Source organism: Pezoporus wallicus, unplaced genomic scaffold (genome assembly GCF_028554395.1).
Source record: "Pezoporus wallicus isolate ANWC-B61680 ecotype Strahan unplaced genomic scaffold, APGP_CSIRO_Pwel_v1 contig_10710, whole genome shotgun sequence".
NCBI classification, from domain to species: domain Eukaryota; kingdom Metazoa; phylum Chordata; class Aves; order Psittaciformes; family Psittacidae; genus Pezoporus; species Pezoporus wallicus.
In genome coordinates this window covers 15,282-36,884 of record NW_026639526.1, presented here as the reverse complement: position 1 = coordinate 36,884, position 21,603 = coordinate 15,282, and the positions used below count along the sequence as shown (strand labels likewise).

Sequence of the window (21,603 nt, the reverse complement as noted above, 5' to 3'; positions counted from 1 at the left end):
TGTCCCAATTCCCCAATTTCACCGCCCAAATTCACCCAAATTTCCCCGTTCCCCCTCAAAACCCCACCAATTCCCCTCGAATTTTCATCAAATTTGTGCCAAATTCCCAATTTTCCCCCAAATTTCCCCAAATTTCCCCCATTTCCCCCCCTCCCGCCCCATAGAACGAAGACGACGACGAGGAAGAGGAGGCCAAGGACGAGGCCGAAGACCTCTTGGGGCGCAGCTCGCGCGCGGCCCTGCTCACCGAGAGGACCCGGGTTCGATTCCCCCCCCCCCCCCTTTTCACCCCATAGCGGGTCCCCTATGGGGCCGGCCCCATAGCGCTGAGCCCTGCCCCACGGCGCCCCATAGAACGAGCTGACGGCCGAGGAGAAGCGCCGGGCCCACCAGAAGGAGTTGGCCACGCAACTCAACGAAGAGGCCCGGCGCCGGCTCACCGAGCAGAAGGGGGAGCAGCAGGTGCAGAGGTGAGGCCGTCCTGGACCCATAAGTAAGGGGGCAGCAGCCCCATAGCGTCCGGAAAGGGGGCTACGAGCCCCATAGATTCAATGGGGGTTGGGTATCGAGGCAATGGAGGTCTAGGGTTGAGTCAATGGGGGTCTAACGTTGAGTCAGTGGGGGTCTAGCGTTGAGTCAATGGGGGTCTACCGGCCCCATAGATTCAGTGGGTCAATGGGGGTCTACCACTGGGTCAATGGGGGTCTCCTGTTGAGTCAATGGGGGTCTTCCAGCCCCATAGATTCAATGGGGTTTGGGTATCGAGGCAATGGAGGTCTAGGGTTGAGTCAATGGGGGTCTAGCGTTGAGTCAGTGGGGGTCTACCGGCCCCATAGATTCAGTGGGTCAATGGGTGTCTACCATTGGGTCAATGGGGGTCTCCTGTTGAGTCAATGGGGGTCTTCCAGCCCCATAGATTCAATGGGGTTTGGGTGTCGAGGCAATGGAGGTCTAGGGTTGAGTCAATGGGGGTCTAGCGTTGAGTCAGTGGGGGTCTACCGGCCCCATAGATTCAGTGGGTCAATGGGTGTCTACCATTGGGTCAATGGGGGTCTCCTGTTGAGTCAATGGGGGTCTTCCAGCCCCATAGATTCAATGGGGTTTGGGTGTCGAGGCAATGGAGGTCTAGGGTTGAGTCAATGGGGGTCTAGCGTTGAGTCAGTGGGGGTCTACCGGCCCCATAGATTCAGTGGGTCAATGGGGGTCTACCACTGGGTCAATGGGGGTCTCCTGTTGAGTCAATGGGGGTCTTCCAGCCCCATAGATTCAATGGGGTTTGGGTATCGAGGCAATGGAGGTCTAGGGTTGAGTCAATGGGGGTCTAGCGTTGAGTCAGTGGGGGTCTACCGGCCCCATAGATTCAGTGGGTCAATGGGGGTCTACCAGTGGGTCAATGGGGGTCTCCTGTTGAGTCAATGGGGGTCTTCCAGCCCCATAGATTCAATGGGGTTTGGGTGTCGAGGCAATGGAGGTCTAGGGTTGAGTCAATGGGGGTCTAGCGTTGAGTCAGTGGGGGTCTACCGGCCCCATAGATTCAGTGGGTCAATGGGGGTCTACCACTGGGTCAATGGGGGTCTCCTGTTGAGTCAATGGGGTCTTCCAGCCCCATAGATTCAATGGGGTTTGGGTATCGAGGCAATGGAGGTCTAGGGTTGAGTCAATGGGGGTCTAGCGTTGAGTCAGTGGGGGTCTACCGGCCCCATAGATTCAGTGGGTCAATGGGGGTCTACCAGTGGGTCAATGGGGGTCTCCTGTTGAGTCAATGGGGGTCTTCCAGCCCCATAGATTCAGTGGGGTTGGGGTATCGAGGCAATGGAGGTCTAGGGTTGAGTCAATGGGGGTCTAGCGTTGAGTCAATGGGGGTCTACCGGCCCCATAGATTCAGTGGGTCAATGGGGGTCTACCAGTGGGTCAATGGGGGTCTTCCAGCCCCATAGATTCAATGGGGTTTGGGTGTTGAGGCAATGGAGGTCTAGGGTTGAGTCAGTGGAGGTCTAGGGTTGAGTCAATGGGGGTCTACCAGCCCCATAGATTCAGTGGGTCAATGGGGGTCTACCATTGGGTCAATGGGGTTCTACCATTGAGTCAATGGGGGTCTACTGTTGAGTCAATGGGGGTCTACCAGCCCCATAGATTCAGTGGGGTTGCGGTTCTACCTTCGACTCAATGGGGTCGATTGAGTTTTGGGGCTAAATCTATGGGGTTTTGGGCTAAATCCATGGGGTTTTGGTCTTCTCCCATTGACTCAATTGGGTCGATTGAGTTTTGGGGCTAAATCTATGGGGTTTTGGGCTAAATCCGTGGGGTTTTGGGTCCATTCCATGGGGTTTTGGTCTTCTCCCATTGACTCAATGGGGTCGATTGAGTTTTGGGTTAAATCCATGAGTTTTTGGGCTAAATCCATGGGGTTTTGGGCTAAATCCATGGGGTTTTGGTCTTCTCCCATTGACTCAATTGGGTCGATTGAGTTTTGGGTTAAATTCATGAGTTTTTGGGCTAAATCCATGGGGTTTTGGGCTAAATCCATGGGGTTTTGGTCTTCTCCCATTGACTCAATTGGGTCGATTGAGTTTTGGGGCTAAATCCGTGAGTTTTGGGGCTAAATCCATGGGGTTTTGGGCTAAATCCATGGGGTTTTGGTCTTCTCCCATTGACTCAATTGGGTCGATTGAGTTTTGGGGCTAAATCCATGGGGTTTTGGGCTAAATCCTTGGGGTTTTGGGTCCATTCCATGGGGTTTTGGTCTTCTCCCATTGACTCAATTGGGTCGATTGAGTTTTGGGTTAAATTCATGAGTTTTTGGGCTAAATCCATGGGGTTTTGGTCTTCTCCCATTGACTCAATTGGGTCGATTGAGTTTTGGGTTAAATCCATGGGGTTTTGGGCTAAATCCATGGGGTTTTGGGCTAAATCCATGGGGTTTTGGTCTTCTCCCATTGACTCAATTGGGTCGATTGAGTTTTGGGGCTAAATCCATGGGGTTTTGGGCTAAATCCATGGGGTTTTGGGCTAAATCCATGGGGTTTGGTCTTCTCCCATTGACTCAATTGGGTCGATTGAGTTTTGGGGCTAAATCTATGGGGTTTTGGGCTAAATCCGTGGGGTTTTGGGTCCATTCCATGGGGTTTTGGTCTTCTCCCATTGACTCAATTGGGTCGATTGAGTTTTGGGCTAAATCCATGGGGTTTTGGGCTAAATCCATGGGGTTTTGGGCTAAATCTATGGGGTTTTGGGCTAAACCCATGGTGTTTCTGCCCCATAGGGCTCGCAAGTCGAACGTGTCGTACCGGAGCGCGGCGCTGCTGCCGCGGGAGGCGCCGGTGCGCGAGCTCAAGCTCTTCATCGACAAGAAGTACGAGAGCGTCCTCGTGCCCGTCTTCGGCATCGCCGCCCCCTTCCACATCGCCACCATCAAGGTCAGACCCATAGCGACCCATAGCGACCCATAGCGGGACCCATAGAGACCCATTGGGACCCATAGAGACCCCATTGGGACCCATTGGGACTCGTAGATACGCCATAGAGACCCAAAAGGAGCAATAGAAACCCATTGGAACCCATTGGGACCCATAGCGACCCATAGCGGGACCCATAGCGGGACCCATAGCGGGACCCATAGTTACCCCATTGGAATGCATTGGGACCCATAGATACACCAGAGAGACACAAAAGGACCAATAGAAACCCATTGGGACCCATTGGGACCCATAGCGACCCATAGGGACCAATAGAAACACATTGGGACCCATAGAGACCCATAGAGACCCCATAGAGACCCGTATGCACCCATAGGGACCTATAGAGACCCCATAGAGACCCCATAGAGACACAGTGGTGCCCTATGGCTCCCGCCCCACTGATCCCCTATGGGACCTGCCCCACTGATCCCCTATGGGTCCTGCCCCACTGATCCCCTATGGGTCCCGCCCCACTGATCCCCTATGGGTCCCGCCCCACTGATGGCCTGTGGGTCCCCTCCACTGATCCCCTATGGGTCCCAATCTCCACCCCAATGATGTTCTATGGGTCCTGCCCCACTGATCCCCTATGGCTCCCGCCCCACTGATCCCCTATGGCTCCCGCCCCCACTGATCCCCTATGGGTCCCGCCCCACTGATTCCCTATGGGTCCCTTCCCATTGATCCCCTATGGCTCCCCCCCCATTGATCCCCTATGGCTCCCGCCCCATTGATCCCCTATGGCTCCCGCCCCACTGACCCCCTATGGGTCCCACCCCACTGATCCCCTATGGACCCAATCTCCACTCCAATGATGTTCCATGGGTCCCGCCCCATTGATCCCCTATGGGTCCCGCCCCACTGATCCCCTATGGGTCCAGCCCCACTGATCCCCTATGGGTCCCGCCCCACTCATCCCCTATGGGTCCTGCCCCACTGATCCCCTATGGCTCCCGCCCCACTAATCCCCTATGGGTCCCGCCCCACTGATCCCCTATGGGTCTCAATCTCCATCCCACTGCTGCTCTATGGGTCCTGCCCCATTGATCCCCTATGGGTCCTGCCCCATTGATCCCCTATGGCTCCCGCCCCACTGATCCCCTATGGGTCCCGCCCCACTGATCCCCTATGGGTCCTGCCCCACTGATCCCCTATGGGTCCCTCCCCATTGATCCCCTATGGCTCCCGCCCCACTGATCCCCTATGGGTCCTGCCCCACTGATCCCCTATGGGTCCCGCCCCACTGATCCCCTATGGGTCCCTTCCCATTGATCCCCTATGGGTCCTGCCCCACTGATCCCCTATGGGTCCTGCCCCACTGATCCCCTATGGGTCCCGCCCCACTGATCCCCTATGGGTCCCGCCCCACTGATCCCCTATGGCTCCCACCCCACTGATCCCCTATGGGTCCTGCCCCACTGATCCCCTATGGGTCCTGCCCCACTGATCCCCTATGGCTCCCACCCCACTGATCCCCTATGGGTCCTGCCCCACTGATCCCCTATGGGTCCCGCCCCACTGATCCCCTATGGGTCCTGCCCCACTGATCCCCTATGGCTCCCGCCCCACTGATCCCCTATGGGTCCTGCCCCACTGATCCCCTATGGGTCCTGCCCCACTGATCCCCTATGGGTCCCGCCCCACTGATCCCCTATGGGTCCCGCCCCACTGATCCCCTATGGGTCCCGCCCCACTGATCCCCTATGGGTCCTGCCCCACTGATCCCCTATGGGTCCCGCCCCACTGATCCCCTATGGGTCCTGCCCCACTGATCCCCTATGGGTCCTGCCCCACAGAACATCAGCATGTCGGTGGAGGGCGACTACACGTACCTGCGCATCAACTTCTACTGCCCGGGCAGCGCCCTGGGCCGCAACGAGGGCAACCTCTTCCCCAACCCGGAGGCCACCTTCGTCAAGGAGATGTGAGTCTGCCCCATAGCGACCCATAGATCCTGACCCATAGATCCTGCCCCATAGCGACCCATAGAGCCTGACCCATAGACACTGACCCATAGAACCTCTTCCCCAACCCGGAGGCCACCTTCGTCAAGGAGATGTGAGTCTGCCCCATAGCGACCCATAGATCCTGCCCCATAGCGACCCATAGAGCCTGACCCATAGACACTGACCCATAGAACCTCTTCCCCAACCCAGAGGCCACCTTCGTCAAGGAGATGTGAGTCTGCCCCATAGCGACCCATAGATCCTGACCCATAGATCCTGCCCCATAGCGACCCATAGATCCTGACCCATAGATTCTGCCCCATAGCTCCTGCCTCATAGATCCCAATGCATAGATCCTGCCCCATAGGTCCTGCTCTATAGCTCCAGCCCCATAGCTCCCGCCCCATAGCGCCCCATAGGTGCTGACCCATAGCTCCTGCCCCATAGCACCTATAGGGCGTCGAACCTGAAGAGCCCGGGGGAGGCGGCGGTGCCCGCGCTGAACCTGCAGAACGCCTGCCCATAGCTCCCGCCCCATAGCACCCCATAGCACCCCATAGATCCTGCCCCATAGCTTCCGCCCCATAGATCCCGCCCCATAGATTCTGCCCCATAGCTCCTGCCTCATAGATCCCAATGCATAGATCCTGCCCCATAGGTCCTGCTCTATAGCTCCAGCCCCATAGGTGCTGACCCATAGCTCCCGCCCCATAGCTCCCGCCCCATAGCGCCTGCCCCATAGGGCCTGACCCATAGCTCCTGCCCCATAGATTCTGCCCCATAGATCCTGCCTCATAGATCCCAATCCATAGATCCTGCCCCATAGGTCCTGCTCTATAGCTCCTGCCCCATAGCTCCCGCCCCATAGCGCCTGCCCCATAGGGGCTGACCCATAGCTCCTGCCCCATAGATTCTGCCCCATAGCTCCTGCCTCATAGATCCCAATCCATAGGTCCTGCTCTATAGCTCCAGCCCCATAGCTCCTGCCCCATAGCGCCCCATAGGTGCTGACCCATAGCTCCTGCCCCATAGCACCTATAGGGCGTCGAACCTGAAGAGCCCGGGGGAGGCGGCGGTGCCCGCGCTGAACCTGCAGAACGCCTGCCCATAGCTCCCACCCCATAGCTCCCGCCCCATAGCTCCTGCCCCATAGCTCCTGCCCCATAGATCCCGCCCCATAGATTCTGCCCCATAGCTCCTGCCTCATAGATCCCAATCCATAGATCCTGCCCTATAGATCCTGCTCTATAGCTCCAGCCCCATAGCTCCCGCCCCATAGGTGCTGACCCATAGCTCCTGCCCCATAGCACCTATAGGGCGTCGAACCTGAAGAGCCCGGGGGAGGCGGCGGTGCCCGCGCTGAACCTGCAGAACGCCTGCCCATAGCTCCCACCCCATAGCTCCCGCCCCATAGCTCCCGCCCCATAGCTCCTGCCCCATAGCTCCTGCCCCATAGATCCCACCCCATAGATTCTGCCCCATAGCTCCTGCCTCATAGATCCCAATCCATAGATCCTGCCCCATAGGTCCTGCTCTATAGCTCCAGCCCCATAGCTCCCGCCCCATAGGTGCTGACCCATAGCTCCTGCCCCATAGCACCTATAGGGCGTCGAACCTGAAGAGCCCGGGGGAGGCGGCGGTGCCCGCGCTGAACCTGCAGAACGCCTGCCCATAGCTCCCACCCCATAGCTCCCGCCCCATAGCTCCCGCCCCATAGCTCCTGCCCCATAGATCCCACCCCATAGATTCTGCCCCATAGCTCCTGCCTCATAGATCCCAATCCATAGATCCTGCCCCATAGGTCCTGCTCTATAGCTCCAGCCCCATAGCTCCCGCCCCATAGGTGCTGACCCATAGCTCCTGCCCCATAGCACCTATAGGGCGTCGAACCTGAAGAGCCCGGGGAGGCGGCGGTGCCCGCGCTGAACCTGCAGTACGCCTGCCCATAGCTCCCACCCCATAGCTCCCGCCCCATAGCTCCCGCCCCATAGCTCCTGCCCCATAGCTCCTGCCCCATAGATCCCACCCCATAGATTCTGCCCCATAGCTCCTGCCTCATAGATCCCAATCCATAGATCCTGCCCCATAGGTCCTGCTCTATAGCTCCTGCCCCATAGCTCCCGCCCCATAGCGCCTGCCCCATAGGGGCTGACCCATAGCTCCTGCCCCATAGCACCTATAGGGCGTCGAACCTGAAGAGCCCGGGGGAGGCGGCGGTGCCCGCGCTGAACCTGCAGAACGCCTGCCCATAGCTCCCGCCCCATAGCTCCCGCCCCATAGCTCCTGCCCCATAGCTCCTGCCCCATAGATCCCGCCCCATAGATTCTGCCCTATAGCTCCTGCCTCATAGATCCCAATGCATAGATCCTGCCCTATAGATCCTGCTCTATAGCTCCAGCCCCATAGCTCCCGCCCCATAGCGCCCCATAGGGGCTGACCCATAGCTCCTGCCCCATAGCACCTATAGGGCGTCGAACCTGAAGAGCCCGGGGGAGGCGGCGGTGCCCGTGCTGAACCTGCAGAACGCCTGCCCATAGCTCCCACCCCATAGCTCCCGCCCCATAGCTCCTGCCCCATAGCTCCTGCCCCATAGATCCCGCCCCATAGATTCTGCCCTATAGCTCCTGCCTCATAGATCCCAATGCATAGATCCTGCCCCATAGGTCCTGCTCTATAGCTCCAGCCCCATAGCTCCCGCCCCATAGGGGCTGACCCATAGCTCCTGCCCCATAGCACCTATAGGCGTCGAACCTGAAGAGCCCGGGGGAGGCGGCGGTGCCCGCGCTGAACCTGCAGAACGCCTGCCCATAGCTCCCGCCCCATAGCACCCCATAGCACCCCATAGATCCTGCCCCATAGCTTCCGCCCCATAGATCCCGCCCCATAGATTCTGCCCCATAGCTCCTGCCTCATAGATCCCAATGCATAGATCCTGCCCCATAGGTCCTGCTCTATAGCTCCCGCCCCATAGCTCCCGCCCCATAGGTGCTGACCCATAGCTCCTGCCCCATAGCACCTATAGGGCGTCGAACCTGAAGAGCCCGGGGGAGGCGGCTGTGCCCGCGCTGAACCTGCAGAACGCCTGCCCATAGCTCCCGCCCCATAGCTCCCGCCCCATAGCGCCTGCCCCATAGGGCCTGACCCATAGCTCCTGCCCCATAGATTCTGCCCCATAGATCCTGCCTCATAGATCCCAATCCATAGATCCTGCCCCATAGGTCCTGCTCTATAGCTCCTGCCCCATAGCTCCCGCCCCATAGCGCCTGCCCCATAGGGGCTGACCCATAGCTCCTGCCCCATAGCACCTATAGGGCGTCGAACCTGAAGAGCCCGGGGGAGGCGGCGGTGCCCGCGCTGAACCTGCAGAACGCCTGCCCATAGCTCCCGCCCCATAGCTCCCGCCCCATAGCGCCTGCCCCATAGGGCCTGACCCATAGCTCCTGCCCCATAGATTCTGCCCCATAGATCCTGCCTCATAGATCCCAATGCATAGATCCTGCCCCATAGGTCCTGCTCTATAGCTCCAGCCCCATAGCTCCCGCCCCATAGCGCCCCATAGGTGCTGACCCATAGCTCCTGCCCCATAGCACCTATAGGGCGTCGAACCTGAAGAGCCCGGGGGAGGCGGCTGTGCCCGCGCTGAACCTGCAGAACGCCTGCCCATAGCTCCCGCCCCATAGCTCCCGCCCCATAGCGCCTGCCCCATAGGGCCTGACCCATAGCTCCTGCCCCATAGATTCTGCCCCATAGATCCTGCCTCATAGATCCCAATCCATAGATCCTGCCCCATAGGTCCTGCTCTATAGCTCCTGCCCCATAGCTCCCGCCCCATAGCGCCTGCCCCATAGGGGCTGACCCATAGCTCCTGCCCCATAGCACCTATAGGGCGTCGAACCTGAAGAGCCCGGGGGAGGCGGCGGTGCCCGCGCTGAACCTGCAGAACGCCTGCCCATAGCTCCCGCCCCATAGCTCCCGCCCCATAGCGCCTGCCCCATAGGGCCTGACCCATAGCTCCTGCCCCATAGATTCTGCCCCATAGATCCTGCCTCATAGATCCCAATGCATAGATCCTGCCCCATAGGTCCTGCTCTATAGCTCCAGCCCCATAGCTCCCGCCCCATAGCGCCCCATAGGTGCTGACCCATAGCTCCTGCCCCATAGCACCTATAGGGCGTCGAACCTGAAGAGCCCGGGGGAGGCGGCGGTGCCCGCGCTGAACCTGCAGAACGCCTGCCCATAGCTCCCACCCCATAGCTCCTGCCCCATAGCTCCTGCCCCATAGCTCCTGCCCCATAGATCCCGCCCCATAGATTCTGCCCTATAGCTCCTGCCTCATAGATCCCAATGCATAGATCCTGCCCTATAGATCCTGCTCTATAGCTCCAGCCCCATAGCTCCCGCCCCATAGCGCCCCATAGGGGCTGACCCATAGCTCCTGCCCCATAGCACCTATAGGGCGTCGAACCTGAAGAGCCCGGGGGAGGCGGCGGTGCCCGTGCTGAACCTGCAGAACGCCTGCCCATAGCTCCCACCCCATAGCTCCCGCCCCATAGCTCCTGCCCCATAGCTCCTGCCCCATAGATCCCGCCCCATAGATTCTGCCCTATAGCTCCTGCCTCATAGATCCCAATGCATAGATCCTGCCCCATAGGTCCTGCTCTATAGCTCCAGCCCCATAGCTCCCGCCCCATAGGGGCTGACCCATAGCTCCTGCCCCATAGCACCTATAGGGCGTCGAACCTGAAGAGCCCGGGGGAGGCGGCGGTGCCCGCGCTGAACCTGCAGAACGCCTGCCCATAGCTCCCGCCCCATAGCACCCCATAGCACCCCATAGATCCTGCCCCATAGCTTCCGCCCCATAGATCCCGCCCCATAGATTCTGCCCCATAGCTCCTGCCCCATAGATCCCACCCCATAGATTCTGCCCCATAGCTCCTGCCTCATAGATCCCAATCCATAGATCCTGCCCCATAGGTCCTGCTCTATAGCTCCAGCCCCATAGCTCCCGCCCCATAGGTGCTGACCCATAGCTCCTGCCCCATAGCACCTATAGGGCGTCGAACCTGAAGAGCCCGGGGGAGGCGGCGGTGCCCGCGCTGAACCTGCAGAACGCCTGCCCATAGCTCCCACCCCATAGCTCCCGCCCCATAGCTCCCGCCCCATAGCTCCTGCCCCATAGCTCCTGCCCCATAGATCCCACCCCATAGATTCTGCCCCATAGCTCCTGCCTCATAGATCCCAATCCATAGATCCTGCCCCATAGGTCCTGCTCTATAGCTCCTGCCCCATAGCTCCCGCCCCATAGCGCCTGCCCCATAGGGGCTGACCCATAGCTCCTGCCCCATAGCACCTATAGGGCGTCGAACCTGAAGAGCCCGGGGGAGGCGGCGGTGCCCGCGCTGAACCTGCAGAACGCCTGCCCATAGCTCCCGCCCCATAGCTCCCGCCCCATAGCTCCTGCCCCATAGCTCCTGCCCCATAGATCCCGCCCCATAGATTCTGCCCTATAGCTCCTGCCTCATAGATCCCAATGCATAGATCCTGCCCTATAGATCCTGCTCTATAGCTCCAGCCCCATAGCTCCCGCCCCATAGCGCCCCATAGGGGCTGACCCATAGCTCCTGCCCCATAGCACCTATAGGGCGTCGAACCTGAAGAGCCCGGGGGAGGCGGCGGTGCCCGTGCTGAACCTGCAGAACGCCTGCCCATAGCTCCCACCCCATAGCTCCCGCCCCATAGCTCCTGCCCCATAGCTCCTGCCCCATAGATCCCGCCCCATAGATTCTGCCCTATAGCTCCTGCCTCATAGATCCCAATGCATAGATCCTGCCCCATAGGTCCTGCTCTATAGCTCCAGCCCCATAGCTCCCGCCCCATAGGGGCTGACCCATAGCTCCTGCCCCATAGCACCTATAGGCGTCGAACCTGAAGAGCCCGGGGAGGCGGCGGTGCCCGCGCTGAACCTGCAGAACGCCTGCCCATAGCTCCCGCCCCATAGCACCCCATAGCACCCCATAGATCCTGCCCCATAGCTTCCGCCCCATAGATCCCGCCCCATAGATTCTGCCCCATAGCTCCTGCCTCATAGATCCCAATGCATAGATCCTGCCCCATAGGTCCTGCTCTATAGCTCCCGCCCCATAGCTCCCGCCCCATAGGTGCTGACCCATAGCTCCTGCCCCATAGCACCTATAGGGCGTCGAACCTGAAGAGCCCGGGGGAGGCGGCTGTGCCCGCGCTGAACCTGCAGAACGCCTGCCCATAGCTCCCGCCCCATAGCTCCCGCCCCATAGCGCCTGCCCCATAGGGCCTGACCCATAGCTCCTGCCCCATAGATTCTGCCCCATAGATCCTGCCTCATAGATCCCAATCCATAGATCCTGCCCCATAGGTCCTGCTCTATAGCTCCTGCCCCATAGCTCCCGCCCCATAGCGCCTGCCCCATAGGGGCTGACCCATAGCTCCTGCCCCATAGCACCTATAGGGCGTCGAACCTGAAGAGCCCGGGGGAGGCGGCGGTGCCCGCGCTGAACCTGCAGAACGCGTTCCGCTCCATCAAGGAGGTGCAGAAGCGCTACAAGACGCGGGAGGCCGAGGAGAAGGAGAAGGAGGTGAGGGGGGATGTGGGGCAGGTGTGGGGCAGGGGTGGGTCAGCTATGGGGCAGGTGTGGGGCAGGGGTGGGGAAAGTGTGGGGAAAGTGTGGGGCAGGTATGGGGTCAGCTATGGGGCAGGTGTGGGGCAGGTGTGGGGCAGCTATGGAGCAGGTGTGGGGAAAGTGTGGGGCAGGTATGGGGTCAGCTATGGGGCAGGGGTGGGGCAGGTATGGGGTCAGCTATGGGGCAGGTGTGGGGCAGGTATGGGGACAGCTATGGGGCAGGTATGGGGTCAGCTATGGGGCAGGTGTGGGGCAGGTGTGGGGCAGCTATGGAGCAGGTGTGGGGAAAGTGTGGGGCAGGTATGGGGTCAGCTATGGGGCAGGGGTGGGGCAGGGGTGGGGAAAGTGTGGGAAAGTGTGGGGCAGGTATGGGGTCAGCTATGGGGCAGGGGTGGGGCAGGGGTGGGGAAAGTGTGGGGAAAGTGTGGGGCAGGTGTGGGGCAGGTGTGGGGAAAGTGGGGAAAGTGTGGGGCAGGTATGGGGTCAGCTATGGGGCAGGTGTGGGGCAGGTGTGGGGCAGCTATGGAGCAGGTGTGGGGAAAGTGTGGGGCAGGTATGGGGTCAGCTATGGGGCAGGGGTGGGGCAGGGGTGGGGAAAGTGTGGGGAAAGTGTGGGGCAGGTGTGGGGCAGGTGTGGGGACAGTGGGGAAAGTGTGGGGCAGGTATGGGGTCAGCTATGGGGCAGGTGTGGGGCAGGGGTGGGGAAAGTGTGGGGAAAGTGTGGGGAAAGTGTGGGGCAGGGGTGGGTCAGCTATGGGGCAGGGGTGGGGCAGGTGTGGGGCAGGGGTGGGGAAAGTGGGGCAAGTGTAGGGCAGGTATGGAGAAGGTGTGGGGTCAGCTATGGAGCAGGTGTGGGGAAAGTGTGGGGCAGGTATGGGGCAGGGGTGGGGCAAGTGTGGGGCAGGTGTGGGGAAAGTGTGGGGCAGCACCCCATAGACCCCCCATAGACCCCTAGAGACCCCCCCTAGAGACCCCATAGCCCCCCATAGACGCCCCATAGACTCCCATAGACCCCCATAGCTCCCCATAGACTCCCCATAGAGACCCATAGACACCCCATAGCCCCCCATAGACACCCCATAGACCCCTATATCTGCCCCATAGACCCCCACAGACCCCTCATAGACCCTCCTTAGACCCCCATAGACACCCCATAGACCCCTGTATCTGCCCCATAGACACCCCATAGACCCCCCATAGCGCCCCATAGCGCCCCCTTCCTGCCCCATAGGGCATCGTGAAGCAGGACTCGCTCGTCATCAACCTCAACCGCAGCAACCCCAAGCTCAAGGACCTCTACATCCGGCCCAACATCGCCCAGAAGAGGATGCAGGGCGCCCTCGAGGCCCACGTCAACGGTGGGGCTGCCCCATAGAATCTATGGGGCTGGGGGGGTGCCCTAGGGGGCTGCCCCATAGGATCTAGGGGGCTGCCCCATAGCATCTATGGGGCTGGGGGGGTGCCCTAGGGGGCTGCCCCATAGCATCTATGGGGCTGGGCGGGTGCTCTGGGGGGCTGACCCATGGGATCTGTGGGGCTGGGGGGGTGCTCTAGGGGGATGCCCCATAGGATCTAGGGGGCTGCCCCATAGCATCTATGGGGCTGGGGGGGTGCCCTAGGTTGCTGCCCCATAGCATCTATGGGTCTGGGGGGGTGCCCTAGGGGCTGCCCCATAGAATCTATGGGGCTGAGGGGTGCCCGAGGGGGATGCCCCATAGGATCTAGGGGGCTGCCCCATAGCAGCTAGGGGGCTGGGGGGGTGCCCTAGGGGGCTGCCCCATAGCATCTATGGGGCTGGGCGGGTGCTCTGGGGGCTGACCCATGGGATCTGTGGGGCTGGGGGGTGCTCTAGGGGGATGCCCCATAGGATCTAGGGGCTGCCCCATAGCATCTATGGGGCTGGGGGGTGCCCTAGGTTGCTGCCCCATAGCATCTATGGGTCTGGGGGGGTGCCCTAGGGGGCTGCCCCATAGACCCTATGGGGCTGAGGGGGGCCCTAGGGGGATGCCCCATAGGATCTAGGGGGCTGCCCCATAGCATCTATGGGGCTGGGGGGGGTGCCCTAGGGGGCTGCCCCGTGGATTCTGTGGGGCTGGGGGGGGTGCTCTGGGGGGCTGCCCCATGGGATCTGTGGGGCTGGGGGGGGTGCCCTAGAGGGCTGCCCCATGGGATCTGTGGGGCTGGGGGGATGCCCTAGAGGGTTGTCCTAGGGGGTCTATGGGGCTGGGATCTTCCCCATGGGGTTCTATGGGGCTAGGATCTTCCCCATGGGGTTCTATGGGGCTGGGATCTTCCCCATTGGGTTCTATGGGGCCGGGACCTCCATAATGGACTCAATGGGGCCGGGACCTTCTCCATTGGGTTCTATGGGGCTGGGACCTCCATAATGGACTCAATGGGGCCAGGACCTTCTCCATTTGGTTCTATGGGGCCGGGACCTTCCCCATTGGTCCCTATGGGTCTGGGAGCCCCACGGCGCCGTTGCCCCATAGGCTTCCGGTTCACGTCGGTGCGGGGCGACAAGGTGGACATCCTGTACAACAACGTCAAGCACGCGCTCTTCCAGCCCTGCGACGGCGAGATGATCATCGTGCTGCACTTCCACCTCAAGGTGCGCCCCACGGCGCCGTGGGGCGGGACCCATGGGGGGAGCAAGGGGGTTGGGTCTTCATTGGGGTCAATGGGGTTGGGTTGGGTCAATGGAGTTGGGTTGGGTGTTCATTGGGGCCAATGGGGTTGGGTTGGGTCAATGGGGTTGGGTTGGGTCAATGGGTTGGGTCGATGGGGTTGGGTTGGGTCAATGGGGTTGGGTTGGGTCAATGGGGTTGGGTTGGGTCTTCAATGGGGTCAATGGGGTAGGGATGGGTCATCAATGGGGTTGGGTTGGGGTCAATGGGGTTGGGTTGGGTCTTCAATGGGGTCAATGGGGTTGGGTTGGGTCAATGGGGTTGGGGTGCGTCGATGGGGTTGGGTTGGGTCTTCAATGGGGTCAATGGGGTTGGGTTGGGTCAATGGGGTTGGGTTGCGTCAATGGGGTTGGGTTGGGTCTTCAATGGGGTCAATGGGGTTGGGTTGGGTCTTCATTGGTGTCAATGGGGTTGGGTTGGGTCAATGGGGTTGGGGTGGGTCTTCAGTGGGGCCAATGGGGTTGGTTTGGGTCAATGGGGTTGGGTTGGGTCTTCAATGGGGTCAATGGGGTTGGGTTGGGTCTTCAATGGGGCCAATGGGGTTGGGTTGGGGTCAATGGGGTTGGGTTGGGTCTTCAATGGGGTCAATGGGGTTGGGTTGGGTCTTCAATGGGGTCAGTGGGGTTGGGTTGGGTCAATGGGGTTGGGTTGGGTCAATGGGGTTGGGTTGGGTCTTCATTGGGGTCAATGGGGTTGGGTTGGGTCTTCATTGCGGTCAATGGGGTTGGGTTGGGTCTTCATTGGTGTCAATGGGGTTGGGTTGGGTCAATGGGGTTGGGTTGGGTCTTCAGTGGGGCCAATGGGGTTGGGTTGGGTCAATGGGGTTGGGTTGGGTCTTCAATGGGGTCAATGGGGTTGGGTTGGGTCTTCAATGGGGCCAATGGGGTTGGGTTGGGGTCAAAGGGCTTGGGTTGGGACTTCACTGGGGTCAAGGGGGTTGGGTTGGGTCTTCAATGGGGTCAGTGGGGTTGGGTTGGGTCAATGGGGTTGGGTTGGGGTCAATGGGGTTGGGTTGGGTCTTCAATGGGGTCAATGGGGTTGGGTTGGGTCTTCATTGGGGTCAATGGGGTTGGGTTGCGTCAATGGGGTTGGGTTGGGTCTTCAATGGGGTCAATGGGGTTGGGTTGGGTCTTCATTGGGGTCAATGGGGTTGGGTTGCGTCAATGGGGTTGGGTTGGGTCTTCATTGGGGTTAATGGGGGTGGGTTGGGTCTTCATTGGGGTCAATGGGGTTGGGTTGGGTCTTCATTGGGGTCAATGGGGTTGGGTTGCGTCAATGGGGTTGGGTTGGGTCTTCATTGGGGTTAATGGGGTTGGGTTGCGTCAATGGGGTTGGGTTGGGTCTTCATTGGGGTCAATGGGGTTGGGTTGCGTCAATGGGGTTGGGTTGGGTCTTCATTGGGGTTAATGGGGGTGGGTTGGGTCGATGGGGTTGGGTTGGGTCTTCAATGGGGTCAATGGGGGTCAATGGGGTCAATGGGGTTGGGTTGGGTCTTCAATGGGGTCAATGGGGGTCAATGGGGTCAATGGGGTTGGGTTGGGTCTTCATTGGGGTCAATGGGGTTGGGTTGGGTCAATGGGGTTGGGTTGGGTCTTCAATGGGGTCAATGGGGTTGGGTTCTATGGGTCCGACCCCCAACCCCATTGTTTCCTATGGGTCCGACCCCACCCCCATTGTTTCCTATGGGTCCGCTGTGGGTCCGACCCCACCCCCATTGTTTCCTATGGGTCCGACCCCACCCCCATTGTTTCCTATGGGTCCGACCCCACCCCCATTGTTTCCTATGGGTCCGACCCCCACCCCCATTGTTTCCTATGGGTCCGCCGTGGGTCCGACCCCCACCCCCATTGTTTCCTATGGGTCCGCCGTGGGTCTGCCCCCCAGAACGCCATCCTCTTTGGCAAGAAGCGCCACACGGACGTGCAGTTCTACACCGAGGTGGGGGAGATCACCACGGACCTGGGCAAGCACCAGCACATGCACGACCGCGACGACCTCTACGCCGAGCAGGTCACTTGGGGGGCAGCCCCATAGCGGGGAACTTGGGGGGCAGACCCATAGCGGGGAGCTTGGGGGGCAGACACATAGCGGGGAACTTGGGGGGCAGACACATAGCGGGGAACTTGGGGGGCAGACCCATAGCAGGACAATGGCACCCAGAGCTCTGCCCCATAGCTCCCTACCCCATAGCTCCCACCCCATAGTTCCCCACCCCATAGCTCCCACCCCATAGCTCCCACCCCATAACTCCCCACCCATAACTCCCACCCCATAGCTCCCACCCCATAGCCCCATAGCCCCCCATAGCCCCATAGCGCCCCATAGTGCCCCATAGTGCCCCATAGCGCCCCATAGTGCCCCATAGTGCCCCATAGCGCTCCATAGCCCCATAGCCCCCCATAGCCCCATAGCGCCCCATAGCGCCCCATAGCGCCCCATGGGACCCTGCCCCCCAGATGGAGCGGGAGATGCGGCACAAGCTCAAGGCCGCCTTCAAGAGCTTCATCGAGAAGGTCGAGGCCTTGACCAAGGAGGAGCTGGAGTTCGAGGTGCCCTTCCGGGAGCTGGGGTCAGTTGGGGGCGCGCTATGGGGCGCTATGGGGTGGCTATGGGGTGCTATGGGGGTCTATGGGGGGTCTATGGGGGTCTATGGGGCTCTATGGGGGATCTATGGGGCTCTATGGGGGTCTATGGGGGTCTATGGGGATCTATGGGGGATCTATGGGGGTCTATGGGGGTCTATGGGGGTCTATGGGGGGTCTATGGGGTGTCTATGGGGTCTCTATGGGGGGTCTATGGGGGTCTATGGGGTGTCTATGGGGGGCTATGGGGTGCCCATGGGTGTCTATGGGGTTTCTATGGGGCTCTATGGGGTGTCTGTGGGGGGCTATGGGGGGTCTATGGGGTGGATATGGGGGGGATATGGGGCTCTATGGGGTGTCTATGGGGTGTCTATGGGTGTCTATGGGGGTCTATGGGGGGTCTATGGGGTGTCTATGGGGGTCTATGGGGTGTCTATGGGGTGTCTATGGGGGGTCTATGGGGGTCTATGGGGGTCTATGGGGTGCTATGGGGTGTCTATGGGGGTCTATGGGGGGTCTATGGGTGTCTATGGGGTGTCTGTGGGGGGTCTATGGGGGTCTATGGGGTGTCTATGGGGGGTCTATGGGGGTCTATGGGGTGTCTATGGGGGTCTATGGGGTCACTATGGGGTGTCTATGGGGCTCTATGGAGCGGTATGGGGCTCTATGGGGAATCTATGGGGCGCTATGGGGGCTTTATGGGGCTCTGTGGGTGTCTATGGGGTCTCTATGGGGGCTCTGTGGGTCTCTATGGGGTCCTTATGGGTCTCTGTGGGGGCTCTATGGGGTTCTGTGGGGTCTCTGGGGCTCTATGGGGTCTCTATGGGGCTCTGTGGGGTCTCTATGGGTCTCTATGGGGCGCTATGTGGCTCTATGGATCTCTGTGGCAGCTCTATGGGGCTCTTTGGGGGCTCTATGGAGGCTCTATGGGGCTCTGTGGGTCTCTATGGGGCTCTATGGGGTCTCTATGGGGCTCTATGAGGAACCTATGGGGCGCTATGGGGGCTTTATGGGGCTCTATGGGGTCTCTATGGGGCTCTATGGGTCCCTATGGGGTGTCTATGAGTTTCTATGTGTCTCTATGGGTCTCTATGGGTCTCTATGGGGTTCTGTGGGGTCTCTATGGGTCTCTGGGGGCTCTATGGGGTCTCTATGGGTCTCTGTGGGGGCTCTATGGGGTGGGATCGGGTCTCTATGGGGTCTCTATGGGTCTCTATGGGGTCTCTATGGGGTCTCTATGGGGCCTCTATGGGGTCTCTATGGGTCGCTATGGGGCTCCCACCGCCTCCCTCCCCACAGCTTCAATGGGGCTCCGTACCGCAGCACCTGCCTCCTGCAGCCAACCAGCAGCGCCTTGGTCAACTGCACCGAATGGGTAGGGCCCCACCGCGACCCACACTTAGGGGGCAGAGCCCGATGGGTCCCGGCCCTACTTAGGGGGCAGAGCCCGATGGGTCCCGGCCCTACTTAGGGGGCAGAGCCCGATGGGTCCCGGCCCTACTTAGGGGGCAGAGCCCGATGGGTTCCAGCTGGAGTTAGGGGGCAGAGGAGCGCTATGGGTCTGTGCCCTATAGCGTGCCCCATGGCTCTGCCCCACAGCCGCCCTATAGGTCCCTGTCCCAGCCCCAGTTATGGGTCAGAGAGGAGCAGAGCCCTATGGGTCCCGGCTGTACTTATGGGTCGGAGAGGAGAAAAGCCCTATGGGTCCCAGCTGTAGTTAGGGGGCAGAGGAGCCCCATGGGTCTGAGCTCTAGTTATGGGGCAGTGCTATGGGTCCCAGCCCTACTTAAGGCTCAGAGGAGCTCTATGGGTCCCAGCCCTACTTATGGGTCAGAGGAACCCTATGGGTCCTAGCAGTACTTATGGGGCAGCGCTATGGGTCACAGCCCTAGTTATGGGTCAGAGGAGCCCTATGGGTCCCAGCCCTACTTATGGGTCAGAGGAGCCCTATGGGTTCCAGCTCTAGTTATGGGTCCGCACTATGGGTCACAGCCTTAGTTATGGGTCAGAGGAACCCTATGGGTCCTAGTAGTACTTATGGGGCAACGCTATGGGTCACAGCTCTAGTTATGGGTCAGAGGAACCCTATGGGTCCCAGCTCTAGTTATGGGTCCGCACTATGGTTAACAGCCTTAGTTATGGGTCAGAGGAGCCCTATGGGTCCTAGCAGTACTTATGGGGCAGTGCTATGGGTCACAGCTGTACTTATGGGTCAGAGGAACCCTATGGGTCCCAGCTCTAGTTATGGGTCACGGGTCCCAGTGGTACTTATGGGTCAGCGCTATGGGTCTGAGCTGTACTTATGGGTCCAGCCCCACATCTCTGCCCCACAGCCCCCCTTCGTGGTGACCTTTGCCAAGCTGGATCTCATCCCCATCCCCATCCCCATCCCCACTTATGGGTCAGCGCTATGGGTCTGAGCTGTACTTATGGGTCCAGCCCCATAGCTCTGCCCCATTGCTGCCCCACAGCCCCCCTTTGTGGTGACCCTGGACGAGCTGGAGCTCATCCACTTCGAGCGGGTGCAGTTCCACCTCTTGTCCCCATCCCCATCCCCACTTATGGGTCAGCGCTATGGGTCCCAGCTGTACTTATGGGGCAGTGCTATGGGTCTGAGCTCTAGTTATGGGGCAATGCTATGGGTCCCAGCTCTCGTTATGGGGCAGTGCTATGGGTCTGAGCTCTAGTTATGGGGCAGTGCTATGGGTCTGAGCTCTAGTTATGGGGCAGTGCTATGGGTCCCAGCTCTCGTTATGGGGCAGCGCTATGCATCCCAGCTCTAGTTATGGGGCAGTGCTATGGGTCTGAGCTCTAGTTATGGGGCAGTGCTATGGGTCTGAGCTCTAGTTATGGGGCAGTGCTATGGGTCCGAGCTCTAGTTATGGGTCTGCGCTATGGGTCACGGCCCTAGTTATGGATCAGAGGAGCCCTATGGGTACTTATGGGTCAGCGCTATGGGTCTGAGCTGTACTTATGGGTCAGCTCTATGGGTCCAGCCCCATTGCTGCCCCACAGCCTCCCTTCGTGGTGACCTTTGCCAAGCTGGATCTCATCCCCATCCCCATCCCCATCCCCACTTATGGGTCAGCTCTATGGGTCCCAGCTGTACTTATGGGTCAGAGGAACCCTATGGGTCCTAGCAGTACTTATGGGGCAGCGCTATGGGTCACAGCCCTAGTTATGGGTCAGAGGAGCCCTATGGGTCCCAGCTCTCTTTATGGGTCTGTGCTATGGGTCCCAGCCCTACTTATGGGTCAGAGGAACCCTATGGGTCCCAGCTGTAGTTATGGGTCACGGGTCCCAGTGGTACTTATGGGGCAGTGCTATGGGTCCAGCTGCGCTTAATGGGACATTGCTATGTATCGCAGCTGTAGTTATGGGTCAGAGGAACCCTATGGGTCCCAGCAGTACTTATGGGTCGGCGCTATGGGTCCAGCCCCATAGCTCTGCCCCATTGCTGCCCCACAGCCCCCCTTTGTGGTGACCCTGGACGAGCTGGAGCTCATCCACTTCGAGCGGGTGCAGTTCCACCTCTTGTCCCCATCCCCATCCCCACTTATGGGTCAGCGCTATGGGTCCCAGCTGTACTTATGGGGCAGTGCTATGGGTCTGAGCTCTAGTTATGGGGCAGTGCTATGGGTCCCAGCTCTCGTTATGGGGCAGCGCTATGCATCCCAGCTCTAGTTATGGGGCAGTGCTATGGGTCTGAGCTCTAGTTATGGGGCAGTGCTATGGGTCTGAGCTCTAGTTATGGGGCAGTGCTATGGGTCCCAGCTCTCGTTATGGGGCAGCGCTATGCATCCCAGCTCTAGTTATGGGGCAGTGCTATGGGTCTGAGCTCTAGTTATGGGGCAGTGCTATGGGTCTGAGCTCTAGTTATGGGGCAGTGCTATGGGTCCCAGCTCTCGTTATGGGGCAGTGCTATGCATCCCAGCTCTAGTTATGGGGCAGTGCTATGGGTCTGAGCTCTAGTTATGGGGCAGTGCTATGGGTCTGAGCTCTAGTTATGGGGCAGTGCTATGGGTCCGAGCTCTAGTTATGGGTCTGCGCTATGGGTCACGGCCCTAGTTATGGATCAGAGGAGCCCTATGGGTACTTATGGGTCAGCGCTATGGGTCTGAGCTGTACTTATGGGTCAGCTCTATGGGTCCAGCCCCATTGCTGCCCCACAGCCTCCCTTCGTGGTGACCTTTGCCAAGCTGGATCTCATCCCCATCCCCATCCCCATCCCCACTTATGGGTCAGCTCTATGGGTCCCAGCTGTACTTATGGGT

General features: G+C 59.9%; 1 protein-coding gene across 1 annotated transcript in view; it reads left to right on the top strand.

Annotated features, from left to right (window-relative positions):
* The window catches only part of SUPT16H (SPT16 homolog, facilitates chromatin remodeling subunit), a gene marked incomplete at its 5' end in the record, with an annotated part of 44,898 nt that overhangs the window by 11,535 nt on the left and 11,760 nt on the right, over positions 1 to 21,603 (top strand). Inside the window, 10 exons of the mRNA XM_057414790.1 lie at positions 165 to 260; positions 355 to 470; positions 3,263 to 3,416; positions 5,255 to 5,382; positions 11,880 to 12,015; positions 13,292 to 13,418; positions 14,553 to 14,671; positions 16,632 to 16,757; positions 17,204 to 17,316; positions 18,629 to 18,704. Coding sequence (XP_057270773.1) covers positions 165 to 260; positions 355 to 470; positions 3,263 to 3,416; positions 5,255 to 5,382; positions 11,880 to 12,015; positions 13,292 to 13,418; positions 14,553 to 14,671; positions 16,632 to 16,757; positions 17,204 to 17,316; positions 18,629 to 18,704 — 1,191 coding nt within the window. The remainder of the gene's footprint in view (positions 1 to 164; positions 261 to 354; positions 471 to 3,262; positions 3,417 to 5,254; positions 5,383 to 11,879; positions 12,016 to 13,291; positions 13,419 to 14,552; positions 14,672 to 16,631; positions 16,758 to 17,203; positions 17,317 to 18,628; positions 18,705 to 21,603) is intronic.